The 23117-nt window shown below is 42.8% G+C and overlaps 1 protein-coding gene across 4 annotated transcripts; it reads right to left on the bottom strand.

Annotated features, from left to right (window-relative positions):
- Nucleotides 1-322: 322 nt before the first annotated feature.
- On the bottom strand, nucleotides 323-9911 carry HFE (homeostatic iron regulator). 4 transcript variants are annotated; one of them, XM_007973492.3, is made up of 7 exons: nucleotides 9625-9908; nucleotides 6020-6283; nucleotides 5536-5811; nucleotides 4167-4442; nucleotides 3895-4008; nucleotides 2910-2942; nucleotides 323-2734 (listed from the first exon to the last, which is right to left on the bottom strand). In XM_007973492.3, exons 1-7 carry the CDS (start codon nucleotides 9698-9700, stop codon nucleotides 2727-2729), a joined length of 1047 nt encoding a protein of 348 aa, XP_007971683.1. In that variant the 5' UTR covers nucleotides 9701-9908; the 3' UTR covers nucleotides 323-2726. The 4 variants fall into 4 exon arrangements, with proteins under 4 accessions (XP_007971683.1, XP_007971686.1, XP_007971688.1 ...); XM_007973495.3 differs by having other exon boundaries at nucleotides 323-2942; nucleotides 4167-4400; nucleotides 9625-9909; XM_007973497.3 differs by lacking the exon at nucleotides 6020-6283 and having other exon boundaries at nucleotides 323-2942; nucleotides 4167-4400; nucleotides 9625-9911.
- Nucleotides 9912-23117: the final 13206 nt, after the last annotated feature.

Raw genomic sequence — 23117 nt, 5'->3', positions numbered from 1 at the left:
TAATTAATTGTAACATATTCTTTATGAGGTAGAAGAGTAAGTGAAGCCTTATAGCAGTCTGCTTTCAGTATGGTACCATATTAAGAGAGAAAGAATTTGTCATACACTTCCAGAATGGTTTGTTGGTAAAATAACCAATGTCTTACAACTTAGACGACAATGTCCCTAGTGTGAAGAAAAACAATTCGGCTAACACAGTTGAATGAAAATATTCCATAAGACAAAATGTAAAGAAATTAGAAGCAAAATAAATATCTCAAAATGACAAAGCAATTAAGTATATACACAAGATGAACAAGAACATCAATAAAATCATGCAGTATGCAATACAATGTACATTTATTAAAGTATATGCATTTTTAATGCAACAATAATACTAACAGGTAATAGACAAGTTTTTAATAGTTTATCACTGGCTAATTAAATAACAGCTTTAATTGTATTCATTTTTTAGCTTTTCTACAATGAGCATAAATGACATTTCCTTTTTTCTACATAACTTTTCTAACCAGCAAAAAAGAAAATTGTTTAAAAGAAGAGATGAGATATCTTTGCTAAAATTTAATGCCTACAAAAGAAACTTCTGAGCTGTACATGGTATCCTGAAGCATCTGCCCTTCAAGACAGAATGCTTGTACCACATTTATGCAGCCAAATGCATGTAGCAACATAAAGTAAACACATGTCATCTGGATATATATATTAAGACTCTTCTGATGGTCGGGCAGGGTGATTCATGCATGTAATCCCAGCACTTTCGGAGGCCGAGGCGGGCGGATCACGAGATCAGGAGTTCGAGACCAGCCTGGCCAACATGGTGAAACCTCGTCTCTACTAAAAATGCAAAAATTAGCCGGGCATGGTGGTGCATGCCTGTAATCCCAGCTACTCGTGAGGCTGAGGCAGGAGAATCTCTTAAACCTGGGAGGCAGAGGTTACAGTGAGCTGAGATCACGCTGTTGCACTCCAGTCTGCGCAATAGAGTCTCAAAAAAAAAAAAAAAGACTCTTTTGAACATGGTGAACTGATTTCCCAGAATCTAGCAATTCTTGAGTGCCCTGCTTAGATTTTTTTTTTTTTTTTTTTTTTTTTTAATGTGCACCGGAACCCCAGTGGCCCCATGACAGGGCCTGGGCATCCTCTAAGCCACTTGGTGGCTTCCATTTATCATCTCAAAATGAAAGAGTTTACTCCAGTTCATCGAGGGAAATACCACCAGAGTTCTGACTCCAGAGGCACTGGCCTAGGGAGGACAGTGTGTGTGAAGCCCAGCAGGGCCACTAGCTGTCCCCACCAATTACAGTCCTTGCGTAGGGGCCAAAGAAATGAATGCCAAAGAGAGTAACAGAGAAGCAAGGGAGTCACATTCCAGGACCTTCCTTGGGGACTTTTAAAGGAAACATGACAGCTGAGGATCAGCTGGTTGTTTTCTGCTGTTTCCCTTTATGTGATTCAAGCTCACTCAGAAGAAATACAATGAGACAATAGAAGAGCCATCTCCTTCCGTCTCTATTTACTCTAGGCATCTAAACTACCTGAATGTAGTGGTGTGTGAGATGTATCATACGGTCAGATTGACTGAGTTTGAAACCTGTTTCTATCACTGGCAAGCTGTGTGATACTCTATATTTTCGTTTTTCTTTCCTTTTGTTTTTGAGACACAGTCTCACTCTATCACTCAGGCTGGAGTGCAGTGGCGAGATCTCCGCTCACTGCAAGCTCCGCCTCCCGGGTTCACGCCATTCTCCTGCCTCAGCCTCCCCAGTAGCTGGGACTACAGGTGCCTGCTACCACGCCCAGCTAATTTTTTTGTATTTTTAGTAGAGACAGGGTTTCCTCGTGTTAGCCAGGATGGTCTGGATCTCCTGACCTCGTGAACCACCCTCCTCAGCCTCCCAAAGTGCTGGGATTACAGACGTGAGCCACCGTGCCTGGCCTACTTCACTTTCTTCATCTAAAAAAGAAATTGAGATAATAGTGCCTATCTCATAGAATTATTGTAAGAATTGCATGCAATAATGCATGTAAGTAGGTGCTCAGAAGAGTGGGACACAAAGTAAGTGCTTTTATCATCATTATCATCATCCTTATAATTTTCATTATCAGAACAAGGAGAGATCAGGGAGAAAATTATTGTTATACTTCAGGTCTGCAATATGAGAGTAGCATTCCAAATGAAGGCACCATTAAACTTTGCAAACCTGTATGACACCTTCATGCCAATTAGAAAAAGACACCTCTTTGCAACCCCTTTCAAGATATTTGCCTCCTACCTGCTAAAAACACCCATCATAATACCCACAGACAGCCATGATGCTTTTTCTGGGAAAGGTGCCTCTTCCATTCGTGCAGTGTACAGCCTACAACTCACATAACAATCAGATGAAAGAATCCCCATGGCTTGGTGACAGATGAGTTACTGGGTAACACAGAGGGATGATTCAAAGGAAAAGTAGAACAGGTCCAGAAAATGCCTAGATACATATGTAAAATTCTGGTAAGGTTATGACTAGCCATGTCCCAGGATTCAAAGCTTTTCTGACATGTTAAAATGAATCATGTAAGTCCCCCAAATTTAAGGAGTCCTCTTCCAAAAATAGGAAATGAAGACATAGGTGTATGTGTCTGAGGTGATGGAGGAAATGAAGGAAGCAGATGCAGCTTGAGGTTCATGAGAGGCAGTTCCAGGGGAGAGGTCACAGCTGGGGATCACTGGCATGCAGGAATCAGAAACCTAAATGGGGAAATATTTTTGAGGAAATGAACAGAGAAAGCTAAAAGCAAGGAGTTCTTCATGTTTAGGTTCAACTCTGTCCTGAAACATGAAGAGCTCCATAAGTACACTCCCTTTTTGAATCTCTAGTGTTGTGTGCTTCCCACGATGAGTCTGCAGGCTGCGTGTCACTCACGTTCAGCTAAGACGTAGTGCCCCATGACTCCTCCTGTGGAGACAAGAGACCCAGGAAAGAGGCATCACAAACCTAGGCATCATCTTGCTTCTTCTCTGTTCCTTATTTTCCTCATTCACCCATCTCAATTTAGACCTGGGCACTATTGGATTTCAAGAACCATTATCTCTCATCTGGGAATGCTTATTGGCTTTCAAACTGGTCTCCTCACCTCCCATCTGACTTCTTAACAACACATTCACCATATAAGGGAGATCATGGTCCTCCTTTCTTAGGATCCTTCAGTGACACTCCAGTGATCATAACCCAATATCCCAAAAGACCCTCGGACTCTGTATGAGCTGGCTTCTTTCTGTCTCTCTTTTCCCCACACCACAGACGTTCAGGGAGTAGAAATGCATAATTGGTGAGCGATAGCTATGCAAACTCGGGGTTAAGGTAGAGTAATTAGTTCTAACCTCCCAGTATGCCTTATACTCTCCTACTTGGCATGGTTGTTCCATCTGTGTAGACCTCCCATCATCTTCAACCTCACCTAATGGAATCAAGCTTTTCCTTCAAGATCCAGAAGGCTTTCTTGATCCCCAGCTGAATGTGATCATTCCTTCCTTTGACACCCTAAGCATTTGCTTCCTGCCTGCTTTAGGACCTCATGGGGTCTTCTTTAACTACATTCACTTGCTATCATTTTCATTCTCTACCAGATTTGGGTTCTGAGAATAGCCACAGTGACTTCTCAACCTCAAAGCCCCTGCACTACCTTAAACAGCTCTTGCAAAATAGTAGGTGCTCTGAAGATGTTTGTTGAATTAGAGACTTTCATTCTAGGGAGAACCATTATTTTCTGTCTCCCAAGGAGCTACTGGTGTCCCCAAAGAATATAAATAAGAAAAATGCTTCCCATGGATGTCAGATCCCCTCTGCCCCTCTTCCCACTGTGCTCTGGGGCAGAGATACTAAGAGACTTCTCCTTGTTCCTACTCACTTGAAGTCTGCCTCTTCCTTAATATTATGAACAAAATTCCAATGAACAAGATGATGACAAAAACAGCAATTCCACTGATGACTCCAATGACTAGAGTTCTAGATGGTGAGGGCTCTAAAACAGAAAAAGCAAGTTAAAGCCATTGATTGCCACCCCCAGTCCACCCCCTAACAAAGAGCAGATCCTTGTGTCACTGCCATAATTACCCCCTCAGGCACTCCTCTCAACCCCCAATAGATTTTCTCAGCTCCTGGCTCTCATCAGTCACATACCCCAGAAAGCAAGGAGGGGCTGATCCAGGCCTGGGTGCTCCACCTGGCAAGTATATCTCTGTTCTTCCCCTGGGGGTACAGTCAAGGTTATCCAGCCCTGGTAGGTCCCATCCCCATTGGGCAATACGTCTTTACGTTCGACCTCCTTGGCATCCATTGGCTGCCTATCCTTCAGCCACTTCATGGTGATGTTCTGAGGGTAGTAGTTCAGGGCCCGACATCGTAGAGTGGTCACTGAAGAGGTTACATGATGTGTCACCTTCACCAAAGGAGGCACTTGACAGGAAAGAGGAAGGATGAGGAGAGGGGATCTGTTTACCCTTGCCAGGAAGATTGGAACTTTCACTTCCTTCTATAGGTTGGAGGAAGGAAATACCCTTTTCAGAAAAAAAAACAAGCTACAGGAGAGACACCATTTTGTGTCCTAAGATTGGGCTATAACACAGTGTCAGTTGGAGCGCAGTCAGATCAGCTTGCTCTCCTAACATGTAAATGTACATATCAGTTACCTATGTTCTTTGTTCTGATAGATAAAATTGCCTTTTATGTGCATTGAAAACGATTGAATACAGATGGTTAGTTTCACCTGGGTCAACCTAGGAGGCATTGTTATAAGAAGGGGCCTTGTAAAATAGGTAGCTTCAGTGATTATTGCTATGTTCTGTGAAATAAACTTTTAACCTAAAGCATTCTGCTACTTGATAAGTGGCCTCACTTGATATTTTGTCCTGGTATTCATATGATAGCTGACATCTCTGAATTCTCTCTTTTCTTTTTTTTTTTTTTAAGATGGAGTCTCACTCTGTTGCCTAGGCTAGAGTGCAGTGGCGTGATCTCAGCTCAGTGCAACCTCTGCTTCCTGGGTTCAAGCGATTCTCCTTCCTCAGCCTCCCAATTAGCTGGGACTACAGGCACGCATGACTGCGCCCAGCTAATTTTTGTATTTTTTTAGAGACGGGTTTCACCATGTTGGTCAGACTGGTCTCGAACTCCTGACCTCATGATCCACCCGCCTTGGCCTCCAATTGCTGGGATTACAAGGATGAGTCACCGCGCCTGGCCTTGACATTTCTGAATTCTTAACAGGTATACATATACAAAGGATTATTGGTTAAATAAAAAGCAAGGGCTGCAGATACTTCCCTTTGAGCCATATGAATGGAGAAAAGAAATTAAACCCATGACTTGTGGCTGCCTCATACATCTCAATTATAAGGTAGAGACTCTAGGATTGAGAAAGTCCCTTCCCAGAATTTGGAGAGGCACACACCCTCAGCCACCTCTGAAACTCTAACCAGGGATTCCATGCCCTACATCCTCCTCCACTCTGCCACTAGAGTACGGGGGCAGAAGTGTGTTTCCACCATACCTGGCCGGTCGAAAACACCTCTCCCCAGCTCCAGCAACTGTTGCAGCTGCACAGGGCAGTCCCTCTCGAGGTAGGCTCTGTTCTGCCTGGCCCGAATCTTGTGCCTTTCCCACTCCAGCTTGGTGGGCCAGGCCCTGGGTTCTGCTGCTTTCCAATCCAGCGTGTCAGGGCAGAATTCAAGGTGGTCCTGCCCATCGTACCCGTACTTCCAGAAGCCCTCGGTACTGTTGTCCTCTTGCATTTTGCAGCCCAGGATGACCTGCAGGGTGTGGGACTCTGGAAAAATCCCCAGCCTTGTTACTGCAACCAAAGGAGTAGGTCCCTATTTCCACCATCCCCAAGGACCAAATGACCTCAGGAAGTAAATTCCTTCCCTCTTCCCTGCTCCCACAAGACATCAGATTTCCAGCTGTTTCCTTCAAGATGCATGAAAAGATGAAAAGCTCTGACAACCTCCAGAAGGTGAGGCCCCCTCTCCACATACCCTTGCTGTGGTTGTGATTTTCCATAATAGTCCAGAAGTCAACAGTGAACATGTGATCCCACCCTTTCAGACTCTGACTCAGCTGCAGCCACATCTGGCTTGAAGTTCTACCGGAAACCCATGGAGTTCGGGGCTCCACACGGCGACTCTCATGATCATAGAACACGAACAGCTGGTCGTCCACATAGCCCAAAGCTTCAAACAGGGAAAGACCAAGGTCCTGCTCTGAGGAACCCATGAAGAGGTAGTGCAGAGAGTGTGAACCTGGAGACAGAGCAACAGGCCTTCACCATGTGCAATAGGAGGGGAGTGGGATGTTGAGGCTCCACACACCTGCATCAACTCATAGCATCAGTTGTGTCTGGTCCTCATATTGTGAAGGGTGAGTTGCAGTCCCGTCTTTCTTCCATTTGACAGTCCTGGCTGCTCTCTCCTTGTGTGCCTTTCTCTGCCACACATGGCTGCCATCCCCTCACTGCCCCCAGACCCTATTCCAATACTCATGATTAGACAGACTCCACTAAAGCTGGTGGATTCTAGAAAATGTTAAGGTGTCTCTAGCTATGGTAGTTGAACTCAGGAGTTGGTGCTCAGAGCAAATTAGACCCAAATCCTGAGGAATTCATTCAGGTTTTTTGTTTGTTTGTTTTTGAGACTGAGTCTCACTCTATTGCCCAGGCTGGAGTGCAGTGGCACAATCTCAGCTCACTGCAACCTGCACCTCCTGGATTCAAGGGATTCTCCTGCCTAAGCCTCCTGAAAACCTGGGACTATAGGCATGTGCCACCACACCAGGCTAATTTTTGTATTTTTAGTAGACATGGGGTTTCACCATGTTAGCCAAGCTTGTCTCAAACTCCTGACCTCAAGTGATCGGCCTGCCTCAGCCTCCCAAAGCGCTGGGATTACAGGAGTGAGCCACCGTGCCCAGCCTTGGCCCTGAATTCTTACACTGAACTGCCTATATGGCCTCACCACTTGGATGCCTGACTGGAATCTCAAACTTAGCATGTCCAAATCCAGATCCTTGATTTACCCCAAACTGCTCTTTCCTCTGCCTTCACCATCTCAGAAATGGCATTGCCAATTACCCCACTGCTCAGGCCAATAAAATTAAAATAAAGAACAAAGTCAACTTTAACTCTTCTCTTTTTTCAGGGGATGGAGGGAGACAGGATCTTGCTCTGTCATCTAGGCTGAAGTATAGTGGCACAATCATGGCTCACTGCAGCCTCAACTTCCTGGGCTCAAGCAATCCCCCACACCTCAGCCTCCCTAGTAGCTAGGATCACAGGTGCATGCCACCACACCCGGCTAATTTTTGTATTTTTTGTAGAGAAGGGGTTTTGCCATGTTGCCCAGGCTGGTCTTGAACTCCTGAGCTCAAGAATCTGCCCTCCTTGGCCTACTCCTTGGCATGAGCTACCACACCCAGCTAATTCTTCTCTTTCTCTCACACAACATAGAATCCTTCAGCAACTTCCTTCAGAATATATTCAGGAGACAACGGTTTCTCACTCCCTTTTATGTTCCCACCCAGCCCACTCCACCATCTCTTGTGTGGACTGTGTAACAGCTTCCTGGATGGGCTCCCTGCTTTTACTGTTGCTCCCTTCATTCTGCTTTCCACATAGTAGCCAGAGCAATCTTTTTAAAGCCTGTGACAGATCACTGTTACTCCTTGGCTAGAATTCACACCATAGCCTACAGGCACCTGCACGACCTTGTTTGTGGCTCCTCTTCTGAGCCCATTACCTACTTCTTGGCCTCTAACCCCCAGCACTACTTGTTTTTTTTTCAACCCGAGCTTCTTAACCAGGAGTTTGTCTCCTAGGTGACATGTGGCAAAGTTTAGAGACATTTTTGGTTGTCAAGACTGGAGGAGTGCTCCTAGCACCTAGTGAGTAGGGAGGATGAGTGCTCCTAGCACCAAGTGAGTAGAGACAACAGGATACTGCTGGACATGCTACATGCAGATGGTAGTCCCTCTTCCCACCCCCAACACACACACACACACACACACACACACGAGCAGTGCTGAGAAAACCCACTTTTTAATCCAACTTGCCTGGCCCACTCAGTTTGCCTGGGAAATACTGCTCCCAGTCAATCTCATTCTTATTTCCTTCATGTCTCTGCTCAAGTGTCAGCCCCAGAGTGACTTGTCCTGACTTCTCTGCTTCTCACAAAACCCATCGTTTCCTGATGTTGCATATCTTTCTGCTCATTTGCTTATTGTCATCTCTCCCACTAGAATGCAAAATATCAAAGGGTGAAGACTTGTTTCCCTGCTCTCTCCCTTGGGCCTTGAACAGTGCAACACATGGTTGGGACTCATTTACACTTGTAAACATGAATATTTCTGCTCAACCTGAAATTTTATTATTCAGCTTCTAATGCAGTGTGATGTTTAAGAATCATAGCTATGAAGTGGAGACATGAGCTCTGCCACCAAAGCCCAGTGTACCATTGAATAAACTTGCCGGGAAGCAGGCTGTGCATGCCTCATTCTTGTCATGTGTAAAATGTAGATACACATAGTACCAAAACTCAAAGTGCTGTGCTGAGGCCGGTGTGTGACCCACAGAACACTGTGCTAGACTACAGGGCAAAATCACTGTCAACTAAGATTAGAAGCAGCTATAGTACTTGAAATAATATCTGAAAACCTTTTTACTTATATACTTTGTAACCTGAAAAGAGTTATTTAATCTGAATTCCAGTTAACTTCTAGTAAATAAACATATTATTCCTACCTCCCTATGCCTAGTGAAAATCAAATAAGATCAGATATGAATGTAACTTACAACTGAGTGCATTGCTTACATGTTCATTATCAGTACTTTGACGTTCTTTAGAGGACTCTTAATTACACAGCACATTGCGAATCAATAAAGCCTGGCTGAAAAGAGAACTGTTCAGTTCAAACGTTGAAAACTAACATATACTCAATTTTCCAGGCAAAAGAACAATTGCCAAGAGTGGGGAAAGGCCCGAGGTAGGCCTCTCTCAGAAGCCTCCCACCCCAGAGACCTCCACCCCAGGTCTCACCAAAAGTGGGTGGAATGGTGAAGAATTCAGATCCCCAACCCCACTCTTCCGCGCCCCCACCATCCAGCGCATTCGTTCCGCGGTGGAAACCCCGTGAGGATCCTGCTGTGGGTTAGCTCAGCCTTCTCGGCAAGCATGCAGGGAAGAACTTCCTGTTTGGAGATGACTGGGGAAAAAACCGCACAGCTGACATTGGAAATAAACCCGAGATCCAGGTCCAAGGAGCCCCAGGCTTAACTCAGCTCAAGTGAGGAACTACGAGATTTATTTAAAAGCATTCTGGTTGGGGGAAGGGAGTGGGCGGTTCCAAAAGTCACTCCGAAGAGCCGGGACAGCCGGGGGAGGGGGCAGGTCCTGGGGCGAGGGACCCCCATATGCAGCTCAGTGGCAGGCATTCCCTCCCGGGGTGTGGACGCAGAAAGTAGGGAGAGGGGACTGCGGATACGGTTGAGCAGGTCCTCCAAAGTTAGCAAACTCCCAAGCGCAAAGAAAATCTAGTTTCGATTTTTCCACCCCCGCCGCGCCCCTCGTTGGCCCGCAGCCCTCGGACTCACGCAGCAAGCGCCCCTGCAGGACCGCGGTCTGCAAAAGCATCAGGAGGAGAAGCGCCGGCCTGGCTCGCGGGCCCATTTCCCCAGCTCTGACTGCACGTCCCCGTTAAGTCTCCGCTTCTTTGGTGGGGCGGGGAAACGGCGATGGCTCCAGAAGTCACCCTACAACTATTGCCTAGGCTCAGGAGATGCCCAGTAAAACTTCCTGGTGAAAAGCAATAGGTCTTCAGAACTTTAATTCTCTCTCTCCTACAGCAAAAGGTACCTGCTTGTGAAACTCTAGGTGATCCAGTGTCCCCCTTGGTTTTTAAATCCTGAAGGGATGTTGCTGATTGGGGAAAGTATCTTTGCAATGTTCTGATGTAAACTTTAGATATATAAATATTTATTATTTTCAAAATTCAATTATACATTTAAAAATTTTATCTCGACCTTAGACCAACTTGTGTCTTATTTGTTTTAGAAGTATAAAGCTTTTTCATTTTGTTTTTTGATTCAAATTAATTAAATCATAACGTTAACCAATTAGATCCTACTGAAACACCTTCCACAGCCTTCATAATTGAATTATCTGACAAGTTTTTCACAAACTTTGCAGTATTGAGATGACTTGGAAAATGATTAAACATATTGAGGCCTGCTCCTAACCCCAGACACACTGATTTAATGGGTAATTGTTAGGTAGTTAGACATTAGCAGCTGGGAAGGGAGGACAGAAGAGAACAGAAAGGCTGTCACTAAGACAGCCACTGGCTCACCTAAGTTCAGGCCCAAGACTACCCTAACGCCACCCTAAGGGATGGAGTTTATGATGAAGTCTGTGGCTAAAATATCCTGGAGAAAGAGAAAGGAGGGTACAGGTGGAAATTCCCCAAAGTGGCACATGCCCAATAACACAAAACCCTGTCCTTCATTATATTACCCATGACCATCATTATAATAGAATTTACATACAGTTTTGCCCCCCATCCTTGGGAGGCTTTTAACGAATTATAGGTAAGAACATGCGCAGTTTAATTTTAGTTTATATAGCTATAAAATTCAATCACATAACATCATCCTGTCACTCAGACACAGCCCAAACCTCAACTCCTCCCCACAAACCCCATAAAAGCACCTTAAGCTCTGTAAAGAGGTGCCGATTTCACTTTGCAGAAATCAGCCCACTCTCCCTCTGTGAGTGTATTATTATGCTTCAATAAACTTCGCTTTCAACTTGCATTTTGGTGTTAGTTTGTAGTTCTTTACTCACTGTCACAAGAACTGAGATTGCTGGTTCAGAGCTCCGGCTCTAATAATCTCCTCAGTTAAAGGCTCCATCCCAACGCAGAATTCCCAGTAACAGTATGGGATGCCACCTCGGCAACGCGATTTTAAAAGCTTTCCTCTTCCCTCAATGAAGTTTGGGAATTATTGCCTTAGACATTTCAAACCATATAAATAAATTTAATACACCTGATTTGCTCCAAACCTTTACATATTTAGCAAATTCAACAGGTATTATTTTTGTAAGTGTGTATACAAATTTTGGCAATTCAAGAAAATCAAACTTAGGATATCAGGGCCTCAACTGTAGGCGAACAGATAAAATAACATTGGAAAAATGTAGAATATTGATGGTGGGCACATTGGGGCTGATAGTACTATTCCTTTTATTCAATTTTTGGTAACATATAATTCGCATACCATGTAATTCATCTATTTAAAATACAAAATTGGCCTGACTCAGTGGCTCATGCCTGTAATCCCAGCACTTTGGGAGGCCGAGGCAGGCAGATCACCTGAGGTCAGGAGTTCGAGACCAGCCTGGTCAACATGGTGAAACCCCATCTTTACTAAAAACACAAAAATTAGCCAGGTGTGGTGGCAGGCACCTGTAATTCCAGCTACACAAGAGGCTGAGGCAGGAGAATCGCTTGAACCTAGGAGGTGGAGGTTGCAGTGAGCTGAGATCGTGCCATCGCATGCCAGCATGGGAGACAAGTGTGAAACTTCATCTCAAAAAAAAAAAAAAAATTAGCTGGGTGTGGTGGCATGCACCTGTAATCCCAGCTACTTGGGAGGATGAGACAGGAGAATCGCTTGAACCCCAGAGACGGAGGTTGTGATGAGTCGAGATCGCGCCATTGCACTCCAGCCTGGGCAACAAGAACGAAACTCCGTCTCAAAAATAAGATAAAATAAATAAAATTAAATGCAAAAAGTAATGGATTATAATCCATTATAAATATATATATATTTATATATATATAATTTATAATATAAATTGTAAATATTATAATTATAAATATTATAATATTTACAGAGATGTGCAACCATTACCAAAATTTTACAACATTTTCTATCTCCCCAAAAAGAAACTATGTTCCCCTAATTCAGTACCCTTAATTCATCACCTCCCAGGTTCTTCCATTATCCCCCTTCTTCCCTCCCAGTCCCAGACAATCATTAATCTACTTTCTTTCTATTTGGAACATTTAGTACTCATAAACCCATATAATACATTGCTTTGCCGTGACTGGCTTCTTTCATTTAGCATAATGTTTTTATGTATGTTTTTCATGGACCAATAATATCTATTTTAAGGACATACCACAACAAATTTTATTCATTCATTCATCAGCTGATGGAGATTTGTTTGTTTCTACTTTATGACTATTGGGAATAGTGCTGCTAAAAACATTTATGTACAAGCTTTTTTGTGGACTTATGTTTTGATTTCTTTTGGTTATATATCTAGGAGTGGGTTTGCTGGGTCATATGGTAACTTTGTTTAACCTTTTGAGGAATAGCCACATTCTTTTCCAAAGTAAGCATTTTACCCTTCTATCAGCAGTGTATGAGAGTTCTGATTTCTCTCCATCTTTGCCTGGGTTTTTGAATCAGGGCCCCAGATAGAACAAAAATGTGGTTATTCAGTTGTTTCACCATCACTTGTTGAGAAGACTTTTTTCATTGAAGTGTTTTGGCACGCTTATCAAAAATCTATCTACCATAAATGTGAGAGTTTATTTCTGGAGTCCCAATTTTATCCCATTATGCTATAATCCTATTTTTTTTTTTTTTTTTTTTTTTGACAGAGTCTCACTCTGTAGCCCAGGCTGGATTGCAGTGGCGTGATCCTGGCTCACTGCAACCTCCGCCTCCCGGGTTCAAGTGATTCTTCTGCCTCAGCCTCCCAAGCAGCTGGGATTACAGTTACCTGCCGCCATGCCTGGCCAATTTTTGTATTTTTAGTAGAGGTGGGGTTTCACCATGTTGGTCAGGCTGGTCTGGAAGTCCTGACCTCAGGTGATCTGTCCACTTCAGCCTCCCAAAGTGCTGGGATTACAGGTGTGAGCCACCACACCCAGACTGTAATCCTGTCTTTATGTCAGGACTACACTGTCTTGATTACTATAGCTTTGTAGTAAGTTGAATTCAAGAACTTTCTCAACTTCAAATATGATCTTGTTTTGGAAGACTATATCAGCTATTCTCATTCTGCTGAATTTCCATAGGAATTTTAGGATCTATTATCAATGTCTATTCTATTTTTGTATATGTTTTAATATTTTCATAAGAATACATTTAATTTTTTTTTTTTTAAGAAAAATAGTAAAAGTCAGAACACTGGGGGTCAGGCGCATTTAACAGGCAGAAGAAGGATAAAAGGCCGGGCGCGGTGGCTCAAGCCTGTAATCCCAGCGCTTTGGGAGGCCGAGGCGGGTGGATCATGAGGTCAGGAGATCGAGACCATCCTGGCTAACATGGTGAAACCCCGTCTCTACTAAAAAATACAAAAAACTAGCCGGGCGAGGTGGTGGGCGCCTGTAGTCCCAGCTACTGGGAGGCTGAGGCCGGAGAATGGCGTAAACCCAGGAGGCGGAGCTTGCAGTGAGCTGAGATCCGGCCACTGCACTCCAGCCTGGGTGACACAGCGAGACTCCGTCTCAAAAAAAAAAAAAAAAAAAAGAAGAAGGATAAAAACTCATCATATAAACAAAAAAGAAATGACCAACCATATTCTGGAAGCCATGGAGTGGTTATTGGTACCAAAAGCTGCAGAGAAATGTTGTCAGATATACCTGAAAATTGTCCATTGTATTTGGACATTAAGAGACTTAGAAGACTTAAGCCATAGATTGCTCAGTGAGACCCCAAGGTTAAATGGTCTGAATGTGAATAGACCATTTCACCTTCAAGAGAGCAGGTAGGAAGCTATAAATCCAGGTCTGAAAAGTTGACTGAACTGGTAAGGAAGAAACTCTCTCATCTTGAGCCACTCTACCCTGGCTCCACCTTCTGCTGCAAGCACACAGAAATGCTGAAATTCAACAGTCACAAAGCCTAGTAAGCTGGAAATGACACAAATTACTCCTGGGAAAGTCAAATTCAGAATTAGGCCATATTTGTTGGGGTTCAGATTTCCATGTACACTTGGGAAAGGGTTTAGCATATAGGCACATGCATGAAGGGAACAGGTATAGGGCTGTGTTCACAAGGTCAAGAGTTGAAGGCCAGGCATGGTGGCTCTTGCCTGTAATCCCAGCACTTTGGGAGGCTGAGGCAGGAGGATGGCTTGAGTCCAGGAATTTAAGACCAGTCTGGGAAACATAGGGAGACCCTGTCTCCACAAAAAAATTAAAAAATAAAATTAATCAGGTGTGGTGGCACACACTTGTGGTCCCAGCCACTTAGGAGGCTGGGAGGATCACTTAAGCCTGGGACATTGAGGCTGCAGTGAGCCATGATAGTAGTAGTGAGCTACTGCACACCAGTCTGGGTGGCAGAATGAGACCCTGTCTCAAAAAAAAGAGCAGTATCCACACCCCAGGAAAGTGGTTGAAGATCTGCTTTTCTCTACAAACCTAATACAGAATAGAGTGACAAATGTGTGTTGTGGAAAAAAATCGGTTGAGAGCTACGTAGATGCAAAACAATACATCCCCACATAACACTTGTTAATCATCCTTTTCCACCCACTTATGGGATGAATTGCATCTCCCCAAAAGATATTCTGTCCTAATCCTCAGTACCTGAGAACATGATCTTATCTGGAATAGGGTGAGTTAACTGGTTAAGAAGAGATTATAGTGGAATAGGGTGAGTCCTCCAACCAATGACTGGTATCCTCACAGACATAGAGGCACAATGGCCAGCTAGAGATGGAGGCAGAGATTGGAGTTATGCTGCCACAAACCAAGGAACACAGGAAGCTGCTGGAAGTGGAAACAGGCAAGAAAGAATCCTCTCCCGGAGGCTACAGAGGGATCTTGACCTTGATAATACCTTGATCTCAACTGGCCTACATAACTGTGAGAAAATAATTTTCTTTTGTTCTAAGCCACCCAGTTAATGGTACTTTGTTATGGCAGCCCTAAGGAACTTGATATACATTCCTTTTACTGTCATAGAAGTTTTGAGTCTTTTAAGTAGATCTGTCCCCTTCCTCCCAGTGTCAATGCATGGAATTTCTCTCCTAGTGCCTTGAAAAGTGAAAGGTCTTTGAACTGCTAATGAAAGAAATCTCAGCATGAAGCCAGGTGCTGTACCTCACACCTGTAATCTCAGCACTTTGGGAGGATGAGGGGGGCAGATCACTTGAAGTCAGGAGTTCTAGACTACTCTGGCCAACATTGTGAAAACCCATCTCTATTAAAAACAAAAAAAGTTATCCTAGCCAAGCATGGTGGTACACACTTGTAGTTCCAGCTACTCGGGAGGCTGAGGCAGGAGAATCGCTTGAACCTGGGAGGTGGAGGTTGAAGTGAGCCGAGATCATACCACTGCACTCTAGCCTGGGTGACAGAGCAAGACTCAGTCTCAGAAAAGAAAAATGAAATTTCAGCATTATAGGATAAAAATGTTTCCCCTTCCCCTCAAACTTTAAAAAAGCAGAAGTCTGCATCATAAAATGGTCTTTGCCAATGTTATTTTTATTATAACAAAGGAATCTTGCAAGGCTACCAGATCTCAGCAATTGTCACTATGTTTTGTAAGAATCAATTTCTAAAATGTCTGAATTGATTGCTTGTCTCATTTAATTATTTGTTTCTTGTGTAATACTGCAATGGATATCTGTCTTGTTAGTATAAATATTTGTGCATTTGTTGTTGTTAAAACAACTTTTTTGGCCTGTCTTCTTCCACCTATGAGGTAATATAAAACTCATATTTAACACTTATTTTGTAGCAGGACAAGCCACAGACAAAACCCCTCAGACACCAAGTTAAAGAAGGAAGGACTTTATTCAGCTGGGAGCTTTGGCAAGACTCACGTCTCCAAAAACCGAGCTCCCCGAGTGAGCAATTCCTGTCCCTTTTAAGGGCTTACAACTCTAAGGGGGTCCATGTGAGAGGGTTGTGATCAATTGAGCAAGCAGGGGGTATGTGATTGGGAGCTGCATGCACCAATAACCAGAACAGAACAGAACAGGGATTTCACAATGCTTTTCCATACAATTTCTGGAATCTATAGATAACATAACTGGCTAGGTCAGGGGTCGATCTTTAACCAGACCCAGGGTGAGGCACTGGACTGTCTGCCTGTGGATTTCATTTCTGCCTTTTAGTTTTTACTTTTCTTTCTTTGGAGGCAGAAATTGGGCATAAGACAATATGAGGGGTGGTCTCCTCACTTATTCACCCATCTTTGAGAATCTCACTCTTTAGTGGGAGTTCTCACTTTTATTCTCACTACCCATGTCTTCTTGAAAGACAGATTGACAGTGATTCATGTAGTACACTTGTGCTGCAGCATTTTGGTGAGCTAAGGGAGCAATGAAGCTTTTTATCATTTGAAGAAGCACAGGTAGCAAACAAGGGAGCAATAAGCAGATTTCTATTGCTATTATAACTACTATTATAAGAGTTTTAAATCTTCTTAGCACTGGGAACCATTTTTCAAACTTGGCCCCAGGGTCAAATCCATGCCACCCCTACACGGGCACATGTGCCAGTTTTGTCATATCTCTAACTATATCTTTAACTACTTGCCCTTGATTATCTATGTGTAGTCAGTAATTAGTAAGGTTAAATTTCCTACAGACCCCTCCTTCAGTTGCTAGCAAGTAGTTGAGAGCCAATCTGTTTTGATAGATAGCATTTCTCATCTGAGTTTCTTTCCGGGCCAGAATAGTCAAGGCTCTGCTGATCTTATTAGCGATTATTTCTAATCACTAATAATATCACTACACAGCTTGTAACTGTATGATTCAGTTGAGCATGTAAATGGTGGTCTGGTATCCCCACGAGCTATCTTGTGCCCAAGTAGCAGGCCCATAATATTGTATGATTTTCTCAGGGGGCCATTCGTTATTTTTCCAATTTTCTATAGCGATGCCTTTTTTTTTTTTTTTTTTTTTTTTTTTTTTTGTGGGAAGCATAGACAGGGAAGCCCAGGTGTTCGCCTGTCTTTATGGGAAGTAGGAAGAAAGATGGTTTAATAATGCCAATAACACAACTACCTGCCCACTGGTTGGGTAATTTGGCATAAGCTGTATGCCCAAATATCCAGTATAATCCAGTGGGGGCTGTCCAGTCCCAGTGGGACTCCGAGTGGGACCAAACAGTTTGCAACTTTCGGAATTTACTAAATGGATTTTTCTTAGTGTGGTTTGAACTCCAATAGGTGGCTGTTTTTGTAGTACTATTATACAATTTTTGCCCAAGGTAGCTGAGTCTTCCCACAGGAAGAGTGAAGTCCTTCCCCACTCTTGCTATACTGACTGAGGCTTTTAGGACCCAGAAGTTATCAGGGTGATTCTTTTGAGCCAGGAATTTATCAGGAACTGGGTCTGTAGGTACTAATTTCCGGGCTTCCCATGGCCATTGATTTCCCATTACAGTTCCTCCACATACATAACACGAAGTGACATTGAGAGACTTGGCTGCATGCTCAGCTAACTGCAAAAACAAATTTCTTGTTTTTCCTGGAATTTCTGGTACTGGCACATTCCGTTCATCATAGAAGGTTTGAAATACTGGCTCAGGAGAGCATTTATAAATTTCTCCTCAAACCACCATATTTATTCGAGCATCCAGTCCAGCCCCATCTATTTCTAGGGTTACATGCTCCCCTTTTTTCCAGCGAGAATCAAGGGGATTGGTTATTACTAGGTCTAAGGGGTTACACTGACCACTGTTACAGGAAAGGCCACTTTTCCCTTTCTGAAGGTGGACAGGATTATTTTTATTTTTTATCCAAGTAGCCTAAATGACACAAGACCAGTATCTACATTTATTTCCACACAGTCCTAATTCATGACAAATGTACTTATTTTCTGCCATACGGCCTCATTCCTAATTAAGAGAACCACATCCTATTTCTAACTTATTACTGTTAATGACAGCACAGGCATCAAATTTCAAGGTGACTTGTTTGGGCACTCCTTTTTCTTCTATTTTCGCTAACACTTTACTCATATCATTTATGAGCCCCCACCAGTCTTCAGTCCTTAATCTTATTTCAGAAACTGTGGTCATGGGAGGCTCAGATGGGTCATAACACACATCAGGTTGGCCATTTCCTGGGCTATATACCTTTTTAGAGTCCCTGTACACTTATAATAACCATGAAATAATAGGACTGTAGCAACTTTTTGTCCTACCTCAGTGACTTGATATATACACTGGGAAGAGTCCTCAGTCTGAGGAAGATCATTTGAAGTCTTTACAGTCCAAGTTCAAATTTTAAGGAAAATGAGTCCTGTGATGTGTTTTCTCATGCTTCGGCCATGGGTGGACTAGTCAGCTTCCAGGAGTGACTGGAGCAGGCCTTGTTGTCTTCTTCAGAGTCACTTTGCAGGGGTTGGCGAAGCTGCCACATACAGCTCACAGTCTACTGATGTTCAAGGATGGTTTTGGAAGTTGGGTCCACTAGAATAAACTAAGTCCAATACCTCTACACAGTTATGTTCAACTGGGCTCTCTGATACCAGGAGCAAGGTGGCGGGGTTTAGGGTATTGTAAACTTGCGGGGATTTTCACATAGCAAGTTTTGGTTCTTGGTTAATCTAGCATTTGTTAGCCAATGATGTATTCATTAAAGTCATCACAGCATGAGAGGCCTTTAAGTTTAGGTTTTGTCCAAGAATTAGCTTATCTGCCTCTTGTGCTAGCGGGGCTGTCACTGCCAAGGCTCTTAAGCACGGAGGCCAACCCTTAGAAACTCCATCTAGCTGTTTGGAGAGGTAGGCTACTGGCCGCTGCCAGGGCCCTACAGTCTGGGGCAAAACTCCAACCGCCATTTTTTCTCTTTCTGACACATAGAGTGTAAAGGGCTTTGTCAGGTCAGGTAGTGCCATGGCTGGGGCCGACATGAGTGTTTTCTTTAACTCGCGAAAAACTCATTCCTGTTGGTTGTAATAGATGTAGTTTATCCAATCTACATTTTTATTAACTGTCACTCACCAAAATATTGACTCAAATCCTGCAACTATTTGATTTGGGCTTTAAATTGATCTAGTATTCCCCATGGAACTCCAATTGCTTCTAAATAGATGTGCGAGTTGAAAGACCTATAAGGGGCTTCTCTCGCTTTACGATGTCTTGTTTTTCCTCCCTCTGGTTGATGAAATGCCAGGGTGAAAGGGATAGCCAACTAGACTAAAGTACAAGTGCCACTCCAGTTATTCGGCAGAGTGCCCAGTAAAGGTCTACCACAATACCACCACACATCCACTCGGGGATGAACAAGGGCTGACTGATTGATAAGCTCTTGAAAATTCTTAAGTTCTCTGCATCCCTTCAGGTCTCCAAGGAATGCTGTTTCCTCCCTGTCATTAAACAAGAAGTGAATTTTGTGTTAGGATACGGAAGCTGGATGGTCCTTGGGGGCTGACCTGCAGGGTGCCGGACTTTGAGATATAGCAGAGAGAGCTTGGCATGACTTATTACTCCAGGCTATAGAATGCTGGAAAACAGTTACCATGCAGCCCATGTCTGGTCAACTGGAGGACCACCTAAGTGGAAAGGGGACAATCTGGGCCTCTGGCCTGCCATGTGCACAAGCATAACAATTGCTTTTGTTTAATGTGCGGACGGAATATTTGATCCATTCCAACCAGGCATTTGCATCTTGGTATCCTGCTTAACTGACAAAATTTGTTTTAAGTCTTTAACTTCTATGATCCTCTAGTAAAATGAATGTATGATTTCAGGAAATTACAGAAACTGGTTGGGGCAGTCCATCCTTGCTCTTTAGTGGTCCATGCAATGTTGGACCAACTATGGCATAAAAGCTCTATATTGGGGGGCAAGACTCCTGGTTGACACTGGTGTCTTTATTGAAATCTCCCTGGATTAAATGGTCCCAATTTACTAATGCCCAGTCTAAGGAGAGTCAGGAGGGACAGAGGTACTTTTCTGAAGTAGAAAGTTGTTTTTGACTTGGCAAGTCCCCACAGGGTATAACAAGGCAAGCATTAAATTCAACAGTTTGAGGCGAAATTGACTTGGTTATGTTAATAACTAGATGGTCAGAAATAGAGTGAGGAAAGAAGAAAGAGTAATAGAATAGATGAAGGAGTTAAATTTTTCTTAGCTTTAGCTTGGTAGAGTTTTACCCTGGGACTAAGGGGAACAAGAAATTTGTTTTTGCAGTTAGCTGACCATGTAGCCCAGTCTCCCATGACTCTGCAGGGGGTGGCACTTTCTTGACTTGGGTGTGATGAGTCCATCCCTTTTTCACTGTATGAACAGCAGTCTCAGTGGTTAGCAGCACAAGGTAGGGTCCTTCCTAGGCTGGCTCGAGTTTTCCTTTTTCCCACCCTTTGATGAGAACATGATCTTCAGGCTGGTGCTGGTTTATCGGAAATTCGAGGGGTGGTACATGTGCTAAAAGACTTTTAGTTTTGAGGGAAAGGAAAGTGGAAGATAAACCAAGCATATAATTTTTAAGAAATTGACCTTTTGTTTAAAATGTGGGGACATCAGCAGTGGACTTTATAGTCCCTGATGCCTTCTTACTGAGAAATTTCCTTTAGCACCTATGTTTATTAGTTTTTAGACCAAAGAAAGTCAAACACTATTTCATATTTGACCACACTTCCTGTATGTTTATACCAGATAAGCTAGATTTCACCTTTATATTAGCGTGTTATTAATGTTAAACTTAGTTTTAATAAAACTTTGTAGACATATTTATTTAATTTTTAATGTCTGACCATAAGGTAAGATTTTTATATACTTTTTTTTAACCTTTTATAATTTTTGTTAAAAAACAGGTTAGTGCTTTAAGAAAAACCCATTGTGTTTTTACTTTAATGTTCAGTTCACAGAAAAACTGGATGATACCCCTTTAATTTTAGCCAATATGTTTAGACACAGAATTTTCTTTACAATCAATGTTTCAAAAATTGCTTAAACCTTCAAAACAATTTTTGTAACCTTTTAATGTAGGTAAGAATCCACATTCTTATGTCTCCTTATAATCCTTTTACCAAAGGTATGTTTTACTTTCCTTATATACCTTGTACATAAACTGTTTCTTCAATAGTTTTACATTCAGGAGGCCTAATTACTTTTAAATTATACAACATTTCTTGCATAAATTTCTTTTTCTAACACACCTTTTTTTTTTCATGACTTTCACAGACAATTCTTTGACATGCCTCAACTTTCTGACTTATTGCAAACATCCCTTTCTTTAAACAACTAGTTAATTTATTTCAGGACAAGGATTTTCCATACAACATTCTTTTTTATATAAATTCTGCCTCCCCTTTATTTCCTCTTTTTTATTTCCGAGGATGATAACCATTCTTTTCCAAAGCGAACTTCCTTTTTGTCTGTGGACTACACTGTCTAAGGCCACAAGATTAGACGTTGCTATAATATATGTTACACTGTTAACTTTTAGTAAACTTTTTTGTTGAAAACCTTGTAAGTTTGGGATTTCAATTATCCTTTGCTATTAATAAGACCTTACTTAGTCCAAATTAACTTAGAATTGGTATAGATGTTTTTTTTTTTTTTTAATTACCTGGAAGGAAACATCTATACTCCTGTCCTGAAGGAGTATAGTATGGTATATACCTTCATATGGTAACTAAGATTTAACTCCCCTGTTAGTAAACCTGCAGGGTTAAGGGAATTTTCAGTGGTTTATGTTAAATCATCCTTTTTTTTTTTTTTTTTTTTTTTCTGTAGGATACTTCTGAACTGGTGAGGTGGGCTCACAATGAAGTTTCCTCTAAAAGCTTTTTTGGTTTTGTTTTGTTTTACTTTCTTCTGTTAGCAAAGCAATTGCCGCTACAGATTGAATGCATTTGGGCCATCCGTGGGTTACTGGGTTAAGGATTTTTGATAAGAAGGTCTCAGTGCTTTTGGAATATACCCTGACAGCAAAGTGCCAGTTCCTTCCCGGTGCTCAGCCACTGCGTTGATCCTCCAAGGGGGCCTGCCACACACTGCTCTGGTACGGCGTTCCACCAGGGCAATTGCCTACCTGGGAGCACTCTCAGGATCTATGTCGCTCAGGCTGGCTGGAGTTCCCTGTAGGGATGCTCCACAGGGCAGGCCTAAGCCGCCTAAGGGGCTGCCTCAACCGTCTGTTAATCACCTTGCTTCTAGGTCAGGGAACCAAGAAATGTAGCAGGACAAGCCATAGACAAAACCCCTCAGACACAGAGTTAAAGAAGGAAGGGCTTTATTCAGCCGGGAACTTCAGCAATTCTCACCTCTCCAAAAACCAGCTCCCTGAGTGAGCAATTCCTGTCCCTTTTAAAGGCTTACAACTCTAAGGGATTCCATGTGAGAGGGTCGTGGTAGATAGAGCAAGCAGGGGGTACATGACTGGGGCTGCATGCACCGGTAATCAGAACAGAACAGAGCAGAGCAGAGCAGAGCAGAACAGAACAGAACAGAACAGAGATTTTCACAAACAATTTCCATACAATGTCTGGAATCTATACATAACATAACCAGTTAGGTCGGGGGTCGATCTGTCACCGGACTCAGGATGCGGCGCCGGGCTGTCTGCCTGTGGATTTCATTTCTCCCTTTTAGTTTTTACTTGTTCTTTCTTTGGAGGCAGAAATTGGGCATAAGACAATATGAGGGGTGGTCTCCTCCCTTAAGTTAAACAAAATATTCAAAGTCCTACCCCAAGTAAATTGGCAAATATTAATAAAGTTATGGCATAAAAAATAAAAATGATTTTAAAAGGTGTAAAGATGTTTCTGTGGGGGAAAACATTTGTTTATTAATTATCAGTTAAAATTCTGTGAAAAATAACCACTAGAGATCCTAAAGTATCCAGGGGCTAATAACAGGAAGGGAGGAACACCCTCTCGCTTCCCACGATTACCTCCCCAAAAGGGAAGAGAAAGAGGGTGACTCCAGGAGAGCTGTGATTTCCCTTCTCCGTATGTCCACATATACCTGACCTCCCCTCCCCAAATATATACCCAGTATCTCTCCCATATATACATATTTATCTGACCTCTCCACATGTATATATACCTAAACTTTATCTACACATCCACATATACCTAACCCTCTCACACACATGTA

The sequence above is a fragment of the Chlorocebus sabaeus genome, chromosome 17, assembly GCF_047675955.1.
Source record: "Chlorocebus sabaeus isolate Y175 chromosome 17, mChlSab1.0.hap1, whole genome shotgun sequence".
Classification (NCBI taxonomy): domain Eukaryota; kingdom Metazoa; phylum Chordata; class Mammalia; order Primates; family Cercopithecidae; genus Chlorocebus; species Chlorocebus sabaeus.
Note: the sequence above shows the minus strand (reverse complement) of the source record. Positions and strands in the feature narration are given on the sequence as shown.

What these genes read in the sequence shown, in the direction of transcription:
- HFE (XM_007973492.3), bottom strand. Translation starts at nt 9,700, where the DNA reads ATGGGCCCGCGAGCCAGGCCGGCGCTTCTCCTCCTGATGCTTTTGCAG. An exon ending in CCTGCAGGGGCGCTTGCTGC is followed by an intron (nt 6,284 to 9,624) that starts GTGAGTCCGAGG and finishes CTCTGTCTCCAG; the next exon opens with GTTCACACTCTCTGCACTAC. An exon ending in AGGTGTTTTCGACCGGCCAG is followed by an intron (nt 4,443 to 5,535) that starts GTATGGTGGAAA and finishes TTTCCTGTCAAG; the next exon opens with TGCCTCCTTTGGTGAAGGTG.